The 13,269-nt window shown below is 44.0% G+C and overlaps 1 protein-coding gene across 1 annotated transcript in view; it reads left to right on the top strand.

Annotated features, from left to right (window-relative positions):
• The window catches only part of LOC124168410, a 193,735-nt gene that overhangs the window by 166,017 nt on the left and 14,449 nt on the right, over positions 1-13,269 (top strand). Inside the window, exons 11-15 of the mRNA XM_046546626.1 lie at positions 4,204-4,319; positions 7,733-7,994; positions 9,006-9,278; positions 10,986-11,547; positions 12,651-12,965. Of these exons, the coding sequence (XP_046402582.1) occupies positions 4,204-4,319; positions 7,733-7,994; positions 9,006-9,278; positions 10,986-11,547; positions 12,651-12,965 (1,528 nt within the window). The remainder of the gene's footprint in view (positions 1-4,203; positions 4,320-7,732; positions 7,995-9,005; positions 9,279-10,985; positions 11,548-12,650; positions 12,966-13,269) is intronic.

Raw genomic sequence — 13,269 nt, 5'->3', positions numbered from 1 at the left:
TTGTGAAAAGATTGAAAAGATTGAGTGATTTTTATCGTTGCAGTTTGTTCTACAACATTGGTCGATTCAGTTATAGTTTCTGTGGAAATTTATCACTGTTTTTACTTTTTGAGCGAGGTCTTAGCGAGAGGGAGGGCGAAGAGGTTACAATTCCTCCCCGAAATTTTTGTGTCCCCCAATTTTTGTCCTTACCCTCAAATATAACTCTTTTACAAACCCCTCAAACATTTTTCTTTCCACAGCCGTGTTTTTCTCATGAAAAAAAGAAATTTCCTCAAAGTTGAGCCCTAAAACCTGGTTACCCGATACATAAGGCTGTCAACAAAGAGAACGCCCTTTGGAACTGCGACATTAGCGTTGCGGTGGCTGTAGAACGAAACGGTTCTTAACAAATGACAAAACGAACTTCAACTTCCACAGTGTTGAGCAGGAAACCATTGAAACGGTTCTTGCTTTCTATATAAGCCTCCTGCGTTAAAAACTGATGGACGATTTTGTTGGACCGGAACGGAACATGTACGAATGCATGAATCAAATTAGGACTAATTCAGTTTTCTGTAAGTGAATACGAACAAGCGTGTTGGTTTCACGGTGCATTTTTGCATTTATTGACTCATTCATAAATTTATAAATTGACTCGCACGGGTTAATTTACAGTTTAACCAGGTCTTATAACACTTACATTCAAGATTGTTGACTGAAAATGATGGATTCCAAGATGGATATTAGTAAATGAGTGTCGTTGCCCGCAACCTCCGTTCAAAGTGGTGAAATAAAAAAACAGGGAAAAACGTGGGTTCCTCGGTGGTTGTGTGGTTGAGGTAAGCGTGATGTAGTCACGTGCAGCATGCGGTCGCCTCTTTCGGTTGAAGGGCTTCGCCACCACATCTGATTTGGCCCGAATTTGGCGCCGTCGACGGCGAAGGCCATGATGGGAGTTAGAAGGGGGGCCTGGTGAGAGTGATGGGGGGCGGGGTGGGCGGGTTGACAGAATTTATTCAGGGGATAATCGAGAGGTGGCGTGGTTTTATACGACTCAAGAGGAACGGTATTTTTTTGTGACAAATTCCTCGCGTTAAACTTAAGCCATCATATATCTATAGATGCGGGCGTAACTAGGTGGAAATCCTTTATCGTAGGAGTTGGAGAAATAAAAACTTTTCCAAATGGTGATTTATTATGGCCGACCATGGTTCCATTACAGCGTAACATTATCAAGGTGTTACTCTCTGAACTCGCTAAAAAGGTAAACTCACCTTGTAAAACTCACTCGAAAGCTTAACTAGCCTTGATAATGTTACGCTGAAAAAGCCAAGTTTTTATGTCTTCAACTCTCGCGCCATCATATTCAAATGTTCAGAGTATATAAAGTTGAACAGTGTTAACCCTTGCCTGTTTATCAATTTGACAATTTTTTTATCTTTCAGTTATTTTATCAAATGTATTTTCGTAATATTTAAAATACAATCAAATATTGAATTATCTCTGTGTACTGTGCCTACCGTGAACACTTCAAGATGGACGTTGTGATTCTGAAGAGAGTAATCCGAAAAAGAAAAGAGAAGATTTCAAAGGAGTTACGCATTAATTCTGTGAACCGGAGACAGTTGTTCGCTGATTGAATCACTGAATGCTATGAAAGCGCTTTCTCCGAAGTACCGCCGACGGAGTTCGGGCGTCAATCGAAGGCGATGCTTGGGAACGAAGGTGATCGGAGGACATGGAGGTTTCCGGAGCGGTTAGTCAATCTTTGCCTGCCTCCGCCGAGTCCCAAGATCGCATTATCAAAAAAGTAAATGTTTACCTGCAGAATGAATTGAAAATAGACATTTCCAAAATTCACCATAACAACAACAAAATTACAGCAAAATTTCACTCTAGTAGTTTAGTTTTTCAGGTTTTCCGATTTATTTCCACTACAATTATATCTCAGTTTACATAGGTATAATACAACAGCAGTAATGACACCAAGCAAACTTAATTCACATGGAAAATACCACCAATATAAATTATTTATAAAAACTGATTACTACTTCTAACATCTACCGAATATTAAGTATTGCGCACATTTTAGTCTATTCTTTACTGTTGAATGAAGCTTCTAATGGATTATACAGTTCATAGATGACGTGGTAATAAGAGTCATTAAATGCTGTTGACTACGTATATCAGACCTCAGATGCATTATCACTGAGAGGTATATTATTACACTAAGGCGACGCGGAAAATAATGAAAACGACCTTAATTTCTCCCCAACTAAAATAAATTACGTAAATAACTAAGGAATTTTAATAAATCGCAAGAATTTGTCGATTTAATTTAACTCTGGATTTGTATTCGATTTATTGGAATTTTCTGCTCGTATTCACTACGTTGTTATATACGTTAAAAATAATTTTTTTTTTAGATTTAGTTAGTAAATAAACTGTTCCATCCCAAACAATGATCTTAATTCGCTCCTGGTGAAATCATGGCATGGCGCTTACCTGTCAATGGCCAGCGATATTATTCGGCACCAGCTCGTTGTATATCCTTTAACTTATAGTTTTTGTGTTTGCTGATGTTTTTTGCCGTTTTTAAAAATTGCGCTGAAAAATCATGTGCTGAAGTACAATGGATAAATATTTTACCTCCGTGACTATGTTTATCGAGGGAAATTTTCAAAAGTTTAGGTCGCTATCTATGAGCAAATATCCAAGCAATGAGCCGAATTGCGACTCTCACCATCCTCCAATGCTCCGGTTGGGAACAAAAAGGCGTTAAAAATCTGTATTTTAACACTATTCCTGATCGTCTCAAAGAACTGAAAATTCACCACTCAGCGAAGTCGCTACATCGCACTATCTTCTCCGTGACTTCACACCAGAACCGCATGGTTTATTATAATCATAAGCTCGTCTCGACTGGGATCCGTGAGAAGACAAAACGCATGAAGGAATAAATCGGAAGTCTCCCCATTCCACTTTTTGCTACGTTACCGTCATTGCGGAGGGGAACAGGGTGAGGAGAGGTAAGAGTTCGAATTCATCTGGACCACGTTAACCGTCGGCGTTTCGGGCGTTAAGCTGAGATCACTTTTGCCGCCACGGGATTCCACATTAACAATGGAGCGTCTAGTTAATTCTACATCTACATAATACCCCGCAAGCCACCTAAAAGGCGTGTGGCAGGGGGTGTTAGGACACCAGCCGTTTGCGGATAAAAAAAATGAAGTGCTCTAACGAAGTTGGGACTAGCGTTTATTAAAGTCCTTTATGGTTCGGGGGAAAAACGAAATCCCATATCTATCCGTTCGAATATCTCTCTTAATTTATCGCTTCTATCGGACCTGGAAATATAGTGCGGCTCTAATATTATGTTATCTATGTCGCTCTTAAAGATATCTATTCTCAATTGTTCAAGCAATCTAAGCCTAGCGCGCAGCCTCCGAGTCTCCAGCGACTCCCAGCCCAATTCGCCTAACATCTGGCGCTGTCTGTACACCCGTAGCGGTTTTTGACGAAAGGTGAATTCTTGAAGGTAAAAGAGAGGTGTAGCTCCATATTCACGCTTTTAGAATTTTATTTGATCTTTATGCTTGGAGGCAAGTTAAAGTTAATCAAAGTCCATCTGAACTTCCTCGATGACCTCAAGAAAAAAATACGCTTTTTCTTTCTTCTTTCTTCATATGAATAAAAATCTCATCCACACAGTAAAGAAAACTGCAATTTAATATCTCCTCAAGTTGCTCCGGTAATTGAATGATGTGTAAACTACGGCAGAGTGTGAAAACTGCTGGCATCTGTTGCCCAGAGCGGCTCTTAATCGTCACTGCCTTTAACGCCCTAGCGAGGGGCGCCGAGAGGATCACGGCTGAACGTCCCATCCTACGGACGTAGCTCTGTATTTGAAGTGTCATCCACAAAACACTCAAGCAGAAATCGGTCAGTCTGAAAAATCTTAGCCACCGCCAGGATTCGAACTCGGACCCACATGGCGGGAAGCCATCACACCAACCTGATCCCCAACTTTATTGCGATACAAACTTTTCCCTCACAGATTCCCGTGGGGAAGTTTTCATGATGCGGAAGACTGTAGTATGCCATGATATCCTTCCATATTCAGGAGTTACTGACATAAATTAGTGAATAGTACGCATCGCTCTTGATCCTTTCGTTGACTTTATTTGGCTACCTTTATCTCTTCCATTATGGGGTGCACAGGGTTGCCAACGTGACGGTGAGGGCAGCTCGGAACCACCCCAAGGAGATCAATCTGATGCCGCCGATGGAACGCCGACTGTGTCGTTGACGGAGCAGCCACCAGAGGGCGCCACCAGGTGACTTTATGAATCGATTTAATTATTAATTAACCGATTTCATCGAAGTTAATCTAATTCCAATAATTTATGGTTTTTACGAGGGAATCTTTTCATGTGCTGATTTAAAAAGGTGGTTTGACTTTCGAAAATGCATCTATGATTCATTTTTTATGTTGCTAGAGGACTCATCATTGTAGCAACAAGGTTATAACCATATTCCGGTTGCAATAATTCAACCATATTCTTAATACTAACCTAACGCATTACTTCTTCTCGACCGGGAGATTTTTTATAATTCTTTTTCCGTGGCTTTAAAAAATGACCAATCATCTTGAAATTTTCATGTCAAGCAAAGCTGGCCCATGCTAAAATTTACCATATTTAGAAAGTTTGCATTTACAGAGATGCTGAGATAATTTTTTTTTTGATTTGATATGCATTTGAATAATGGAAATGGCCGACGATGAATCTCTGGAGCACCCGAACATGTGATAAGTTACAAGAATCAATGCCGTAAAAATAAAACATTTGCCTCGTCAACGGATTATAATACTTTTTAACTTATTAGCAAATGAAAGCTGTTCCAACGAACAAAGTATTTATCCCATAATTTTAATGTGTCAACATTGGGAGGATCGAAACACAATTACTGATATCCTTCCATCTTTAGGAGTGTTTGACACAACTTGGTGAAAAATAAGAATCGCTCTTCCCCATTTCAATGAATTCCATCTTATTCCCTTTTCTCTTCAATTGGGGCGTGCGCAGGGCCACTGCGTCGCCAGTGTCTATTTGCACATTTACTTCGAACACCACGGCTTTGAACGTCAACTAGTCGCAAAAAGAAATTCCACTTTTGCGACTTGATGCGGGAAAATTAATTTTTCTGTCTATTTTTTCCTTTCTGTCCGACCGGGTTGAGGTTTTACTTTGACGTTCTCAGCATTGCACTGAAAGATATCATTTAATAATACACGTTATATTGTTTTTTTATAATTGTTGGATCAATTTTTAATTTATGCGAAACGGGTAGCCTCTTGAGTCTCTAGCGGCTGCCTGACTAATTCATGCCAAATATATCGTCCGTTCTCTGTTCGCTCGTCATAACATTTGATGCATTTGGGCAGCTTCCCTTCATACTTCATTCAGCACACGGAGGCATATTTCTGCGCCGCGGGATCTCTTCTGCTTGACGCGCATCCCAGGTGCGGCCTTGCGAGTGTAAATAGCCTTGGAAAATGTCTTCCACTCCATTTTCGCTCTTCTCGGGCGCCCCACTCTTGCGGCTTCTAGGAATCGCCGAAAGCGGCGTGGATTTAACTCTTTCCAAGGCTTCTTCCCCCTCTGCTCCCCCGAAACTTGAAACCACCGTTCGCGGTCGCCAAAGCATGCCTCGTGAGCACCGCCAGCCACCGTGAACCTCACGACAATCCCTTGTGATCGTTCCCCTCTCTCAGCACCATTTTAGAGGATCCGCTACCGCAACGCATTTATGAGCAAACTAGCAGGTCATCCGGCGTCGCTCGGGAAGGATTTTACCCATAGAAGTGGGAACAGTGGCGCTGACTCCATGGGGCCTGAGGGGGCCCGAGACCCCTCTAATATTCGTTATGGGCGTGAGGAAAAAATGTGTCAGGCTTGTCAATTTTCCCCGGAGTGTCCAGATATCGAGATTCGAGTTATCAGGATTCTAATGTTGATCATATGATTCTGATAAATGCTTAAAAACTTAAAATTCACTAATTATAAAATTTCCCGGGGCAATATCCTCTGTTCAGGCCCCCCCAATATTTTGTAAGTCGGCAAGTGAGTAGGATACTTGGAAATCAGGGTCACATGGCAGGATTGTTAGGTAAATGAACGCCGTAAGTTTTGGCAGCAATTGTTTTGCACCAAATTTGTGATGCATATTAATGTGGACTGTCATAGGAAGCGGAATGAATAGTGCATCCTTGGTGTGAGCTGACCCCAGCTACAATGATTGCACGCGCAATTGTGGGGACACCCACATGTAAATTATTGTTTATTGGCGAGAAATACTTAACCCCTGCCATACTCCCTAGGGAAGCAAAGAAGAGTACCATGGAGTTGTAGATGAGACTGTATTTGATTAGTTTACCTACCGCAAAAATAGCAAGGTACCCAAGTTTGAGATTCTGAAGTGTTCTAACTATGCAACCGATTTCAATGCAAACAAAAGTATAGGAGAGAGCGTTTGTTCCTAAGTTAGCTCTAGCACTTAAATAATCCATTACCCCATATTATTATCTTGTGATTAATTTTCCTCAAAAATGTAACAATTTCTCGCGGAATTTCACGTCACCCAATTTTGAGAGCTTAATATTTACATAGTTTTCGTTTACATAACTTACAATTTTGATATAAGCAAGCTAGATGTATTCCTGTTCGCATAAAAATATTTCTTGTGCCACTAGAGTTAAAGTTAGAAGTTGCGGTAACTAACGCAACCCTCGGCAAATTTCGAAACTAAGCGCTCAATTGAAAGGTATATTTTTAGGAGGTCATTTACGAAGTTATACTCCTAGTGTACTAACTGATGAATCGAATTTAACAACTGAAAGGAGTATAACTTCGTAAATGAACTCCGTAAAAATTTATCTGAAAGGTTTGGTCTATTTTTCAATCTAAGGTCTGACAGAGGTTCCCTCCGAGTTTATCCAAGAGATCAGCTCCGCTAACAAGAATATCGTAACGACTTGTCATGTACCTGACAGCTATTCTTTGCGCGCGTTCTAACTCTGTTATTAAGCCTTTTTCATGAGGGTCCCAAACACTGGCAGCGTGTTCTAAATGGGGTCTAACAAGGGAGAAGTAGCTAATATCTCTCAATTTGTCGTCGCTTTTTCCTAATATTCTTTTAACAAAACCATGTTACGATTAGCTTGACCTTTTATTTCCAGAAGAATGGAGAGCTTCGTCGAACTAGTCTTAAGCCTGAATCACACGATCATTTTCTTTCGTCGCGAAAAGTTATCACTCGAGCGATCGCTTTTCGATACGGGAAAAGTGATCGCTCCCGTGATCATTTTTCTGAATAACACGGTCCCTCCCGCCGTCGCCTTTCGCTTCACTTCCGATATCACAGCTCGTTGTCATGGGACCCTCATCACGAAAATATGTTGCGTGTTCATGTTTACCTATGTCATTCCCACGTTTGTCAAACGTTGCGCTGCAATCGCTCCATACGGGAATGTCTTCCGATTGGCTGATATGGGGGTTTTAGTGACGGCTTAAGCGATGGAAAAAGCGACTGCACGAGTGATGAAAAAAGTGATGGGAATCCTCATCATTGGAGTGATCGCGAAAAACAATTGACGGCGACGATCATTTGCGAGTGATCATTAGGAAATGACGGATAAAATGATCGTGTGATTCAGGCTTTAAGTTCGTTGACCAATGACTCCTTTCAGGTGCGCTGCGATGGGTCGCGAGGACTCGGAGGCGAGCGAAGCCACCACCGTGGAGGAAGACATGTCCACGCCTCCCCCTGGCCCCGTCAGCCTCTGCTTCGAGGACAACTCGGCCGCCCGACCAACTGCCGACTCCCCCGCGGACTTGCCTTCCGTCGCCCGGAGGGACTCCGGCGGTCGAGCCCCTCTCGGGCCCAGGCCCTTCGGCGGCTCCTGCGAACTCGTCTACTCCGCCAACGGACATCGCGTCGCCGAATCGCAGGTGACAATACCGACCACTTACATCTAATCCTGAGCTCACTATGCACCTATCGGTGCAATGTAGGGAAAATCCGAAATTTCTCGCTATCTTCATTACTACTCGTCGAAGCACAACAGCGTAAAATGTAAAATCTAGCCAGAGCTCGGAGCTCTGCTGGATTTCTTGAATACCTCCTATTGCTCTACTTCACTGTCCAACAACTGGTTGTAACATTTAGTTTTTATGTATCCACGAAAACTTTAGCTTTTTCTCAGTAGCTTTTCACATTCCCCTTTATGTGCGGATGTTTTCCTGCAATGGTCCTTGTTCCAAAAACGATACGTCAATCAAAAGCCTTAACTATTTACCGCAAATGAACGTTATCTTTTCACACATTATATTATTATTTTGTATTACTTCTGTTCACCTATTCTATGTCCTTTAATCCATATATCAGCATGTACTTTGAAGAAATCTATGTTTTCATCCATGACTTTACTCAGTGTTATTCGGGTATGATTTTTATTTGCCATGCAAATCGTAGATAATATTTAGCATTTGAAAAAATCATCCGCCTTGACCGGGATTCGAACCCGGATCCCCCGATTTCCGGTCGAGTGCTTTAGCCAGTTAAGCGATCGAGACATCATTCTTCCCTGTGGATATTTTAACCGGGATCCGGGTTCGAATCCCGGTCAAGGCGGATGATTTTTTTTCTCTGTGGATCTTTCACACGATTGTGCATTGCGGGTGACTCCCGTATAAGTTATCACCGTTGCTAGTCCTGGTATACTTTAAACTAATTATTTAGCATTTGTTAAATGACCAGGGGTTGAACGGAATAGGGGACTTCTCGGTCCAAATATCGGCCCAGTAAAGGTGTTTTTTTATCACCTTCACTATTCACTCCCCTGGCTGCCCCATCGCAGGAACGCCACACTATGTTCTAAAGTTTTTATAATATTTCCTATCCCTGATTCGCTGATTTCGTTTCGTCACTCCTATTGTCCTTCCTCCCACTTCAAACATTAGGGTCGTCCGCGGGGTCGCTCCATGTCTTCCGGGGGCATCTGGTCCTTCCGGCGGCAGTCCTCAGTGGACGCGGGCAGCAGCGGAGGGCCGTCAATGCGGCCCGCCGGCCACCCGGACGACGCCTCCAGCAGCAGCGTGGACTCCAAGGGGAGCGGCGAGGGCTCCTCTCGGGGGCTCAAGGCCAGGAACGCCCAAAGCGCCAAGGCGCCTCCGAGGACGCCACCTTCCGAGGAGACGGCGACCAAAGGGGCACGCGGAAACAGGGCCTTCCAGGTAAGGCCTCCACATGAGGGGCCGCTTTCCCATTTGATGCCGAATTCACGTCATGATCACGAACAACGATATTTTGTGACAATATATCCTTTCAATGGAGGAAACATCTATCAATCATCGCTGAAGTTAAAATTAATGAGAGTCGTATTTTCAATAAGTCCCGCTACCTTTAGGTATGATCTGATTCTAGGTTAGGCTCACGATTCTAGGCTAGGCTCACGATGATCTGATTCTTCGGTAATTTATGAACGAAGGGATTATTTGGCAATTGATTCTCCGTGTGTTAGTAGTTTATGTACCGTAGGCGGCATACCTGCTAGCAGGGTACTCTTCTACCTGCTAGCAGCCTGCATCGCAGCGGCGTACATATATTGGCCCCAAGGCTATTGGTCCGAAATTCGTCCGAGATGATGGTCGGATCGAATACCTCGGATCCAAATATCCGCGGATATTGCCCTTCATCGGATACATCGGATCCAAAGTCGCGGAAGACATCGGATCTGGATTCGAAATTTTAAATAGTAGCTTCAGTGAATGCAACGCCCCATAAGGGTGGAAATAGTTCCGATTCTCTCTTCGAATGTGCCGTCGCATGCGAGTATTGTCCTACACCACTGGTCAGTGGTTTATCCGAAGATTTTTCCTGTTTTCATTTCCTAACTCAAGCGTAACAGTTTAGGTCCTGAGCGTGTAAATATGTTTAAAAGAACTTGAAAGCTTATAAAAATTATTTTAAATTTATAAAAATATTAAAATGTGTGTTAAAATCTAAAAAGCATTCCTTCGATTGTACGTACCCAGAATAAACTTAAATAGTTACATAGTTTAATAGCAGGAATTGCAGGAAAATGCATTTGGATCCGAAAATATCCGATCCGAAAAATCCGGCTCCGAAAATCAAGGATCCGATCCGTATCCGGATCCAAAAAAAAATCCTGGATCCGTCCATACCTAATAGGGGGGTTTCCTATTGTTTTTTTATTGTCTAAATCGAAATATTATTACTCCTGGAGAACGTATTTCCCGCTTTTAGATTTTAAAATGACGATATCTATTTTTCAAGATTAAATGATAAGTGAAACATTTCAATCGCGCGAAAACGTGACGGCTAAGTATGAATGCTGGGAAAAGCCCGTGTGACGTCATTCTGGTTCCCGCTGTGCCGTGTGAGTTGACCTTGAGGCGAGGCTTTGAGCGCTGATACGATGCAGGCTGCTAGCAGGTAGCGCTTGGCTTAAATAAGGATTATTAATACCTTATCAAACGAAGGAAACTTTCCGACCAATAGCAGTTCTAATAGGTGATTATTAAGGGTCGTTTCCCTGAGCTCTTTGCCTCATGCATGCATTGGTAATCTCAGACGATGTAAAACTCCTATCTACTCGTATAGAAACTAGGTCCCTGTGACGTCACGTGGAGTGGCATCGTATGGGCGCCAATCTGGCCTTTTTCAAATTCGGTTAAAATAGACCATTAACATTCTTGTAAACTGGGATTTCTAAAACCAAATAATGTGTATATTATGAATACAGTAATGGTGGGTAAGGAATCGCAATCAATGCCTTTCGTTTCCTTTGATGAAGAAAACTACCCTATTAGAAGTATCCGCTGTAAATTATACCTCTCGTCTCCTCTCGGGGGGCACATCCCCATTAGTCGATCTTTGTTCTTACTAGCGGTTTCACCCTTTCCCTCTGGTGGATGCAGGTGCGGACCGGAGTGGCTGAGGCGAGGCGGAGGGCGGCAGAGCAGGCGAGGCGCAGGGCGGAGATCGTGGCGGCCGTCACCCGGAGGCTGTACCCCACCAAGCGGCGGCTGGCGGCGGGGGCTGCAGCGGCTGCGCTCGGCGACGGAGGAGCGGGAGGAGGTGGGGAGGGGGGCGAGGAGGCAGCGGAGGGGCGGACGGAGGCGGAGGGGGAGGCGGCGACGGAGGGCGGGGGCGGAGTCGGGGGCGAAGTGGACCCGGGGGTGGTGGAGGCCGTCTCCCGCGCTCGCTTCCGCCTCCTCTCGCGGAGGGCGCTGGGGGCGGCGAGGAAGGCACCGCCTCTTCCGCCCCCGAGGCCCGTGTCCTACGCCTCGGCCGTGACGCAGACGGAGGGTGGGGAGATGCGGGAGGCGGGGGTGGGGACGGAGGCCCCCGGGGAGGGCCTCCCCTTGGGGCCCCTTGCCAGAGGCATCCTCACGCGGATCTTGATCGAAGGGCCCCCCAAGCCGGAGGACGTTCTCGTCGACAAGTGGTTCTCAGAGGACAGCCTCGAATCTTCCGCAGGTGAGCGGCTCGAAGATTGACTTCATTTGGGCACAGTCCCTCAAGATTAAGTTGTTCCGTCTTCTTGTTATGGTTTTCACGTAGCATATCTTCTCTCCTAGGTTGTACCATTATATCCTCATCATTTTTCTGTCGCACTACATTTCAAAAGCCTCAAACCTTGATACCCCGCTGCTGTTATTATACAGGCCTCACTTCGAGAAGCATGCTTCAAATTTAAGTTCAGATTAATTTCCTCCACTCCTATGTTTAAATTTCCTGCTTTGAGAAGTCGGTTCTTTTTGAGGAATTACCTATACTCTTGGGCTATTCCACTAACTATTTCCTTCTTGCTTTGTCCATCGCTGGTCTCTCGGCCACCCAAGTACCAAAACTCCTTCATCACCTCAACTTTATGGTTTCCTAATTTAAAGTCAGCCTTCGACTCTTACCTTCGACTTCAGACCAATAATGTTGTGTCCTTGGTATCGATGTCCGTCTTCTTGATAGTATAAACTTGTTTTAATGATTGTATATAGCTATACTTTATACCTAAATACAAAATTATTATAGAAATATCCTTATCGTGTACTTTAGGGAGCAGTTATTCATACCTTTAATATAGACTTAGAAGAGTGTGATAATAATTTTTATCTTAAATAGAGTTGTGATAAGGGCACCGAAAAATGGTAAAGAATTTATAGAATGCCTTTTTCGTATTATTTTTGTAAAAATATCCTCATTGTAAAATACAGAAGGAATTTTGCACGGAGGAGAGGCCTACGTGAATATTGAATGACCCCTTGTGAGCCAACTTTTTACGTCAGAATGCCGAGATGCTAATCGTCTTCAAGAATCCAAGTGTCATTCCGTTCACAATTAAACCTTTATATTTCTCGGCTTCCGCTCGCCTGCCAATTAAGATGTCGCGGGTTCGTGACCCGCCTTGGTAGATGGTCCCTATTCAGGTCCTTGTTGTTCGTGCATGTGTCATTGTTGAACCATTAAAAAAAACTATGCAAAGGACTATTATGTGCTGTTTTCGGTGGTATGGGAACATAAGAAAATACGTTCAAGCGTTAATATCTTCTCTTTTTATTTCTCCCCCCCCTTTCCCCTCTCAGATTCGGAGGATGATGAGTCAGGGGATTGCGAGAACGGATCCTGCGGAAGACTCGTCTCCGTCTCGCCGGGGAAGTGGGACGCCGGCGCCTCTGGTGCAGAGAGGAGGCCGTCGCCTAGGCCGCTAACCGACCTCTTCTGGGAGTGCAAGAACGGTGGGTGGGGCACGTGGGCCGGAGAGGGGACCGCCTGTGGAGCCCAGGAGGCGGCGCCGGAGAGCGAGAAGGCGTCGGCCGATGCGGAAGGAGACGACCCCTCCGATGCTGCTCGCGGGGAGATGGGAGAACTCCAGGCGGAGAGCCCACCCGAAAACGCCGGTACGGAATTCATACAAATGCGGACTGCAGCGGGGAATCGCCACATACTTTTAATAAGAGCAAACTATAATAAAATTGGGTAAAGCTGCTGAAATGAATATTAGAAGTGCATGTCTTAAGGACAATGAAAATCGGAATCAAAGTCTCCGAAACCGGTGTTTCGGTTGGCTAGGCAAACATCATCGGGGAGTAGAACAGAAAATGGATTATTAAACTAATATCTATAATAAATTATTTAATGAAATATTTTCATTAAAATTCTGTCTCATGTATATTTACCCTTTGGTTTTGCCTATACATTGAA

This window comes from Ischnura elegans, chromosome 11 (genome assembly GCF_921293095.1).
Source record: "Ischnura elegans chromosome 11, ioIscEleg1.1, whole genome shotgun sequence".
In the NCBI taxonomy this organism is placed as follows: domain Eukaryota; kingdom Metazoa; phylum Arthropoda; class Insecta; order Odonata; family Coenagrionidae; genus Ischnura; species Ischnura elegans.
This window is presented reverse-complemented; position numbering and strand designations above follow the sequence as displayed.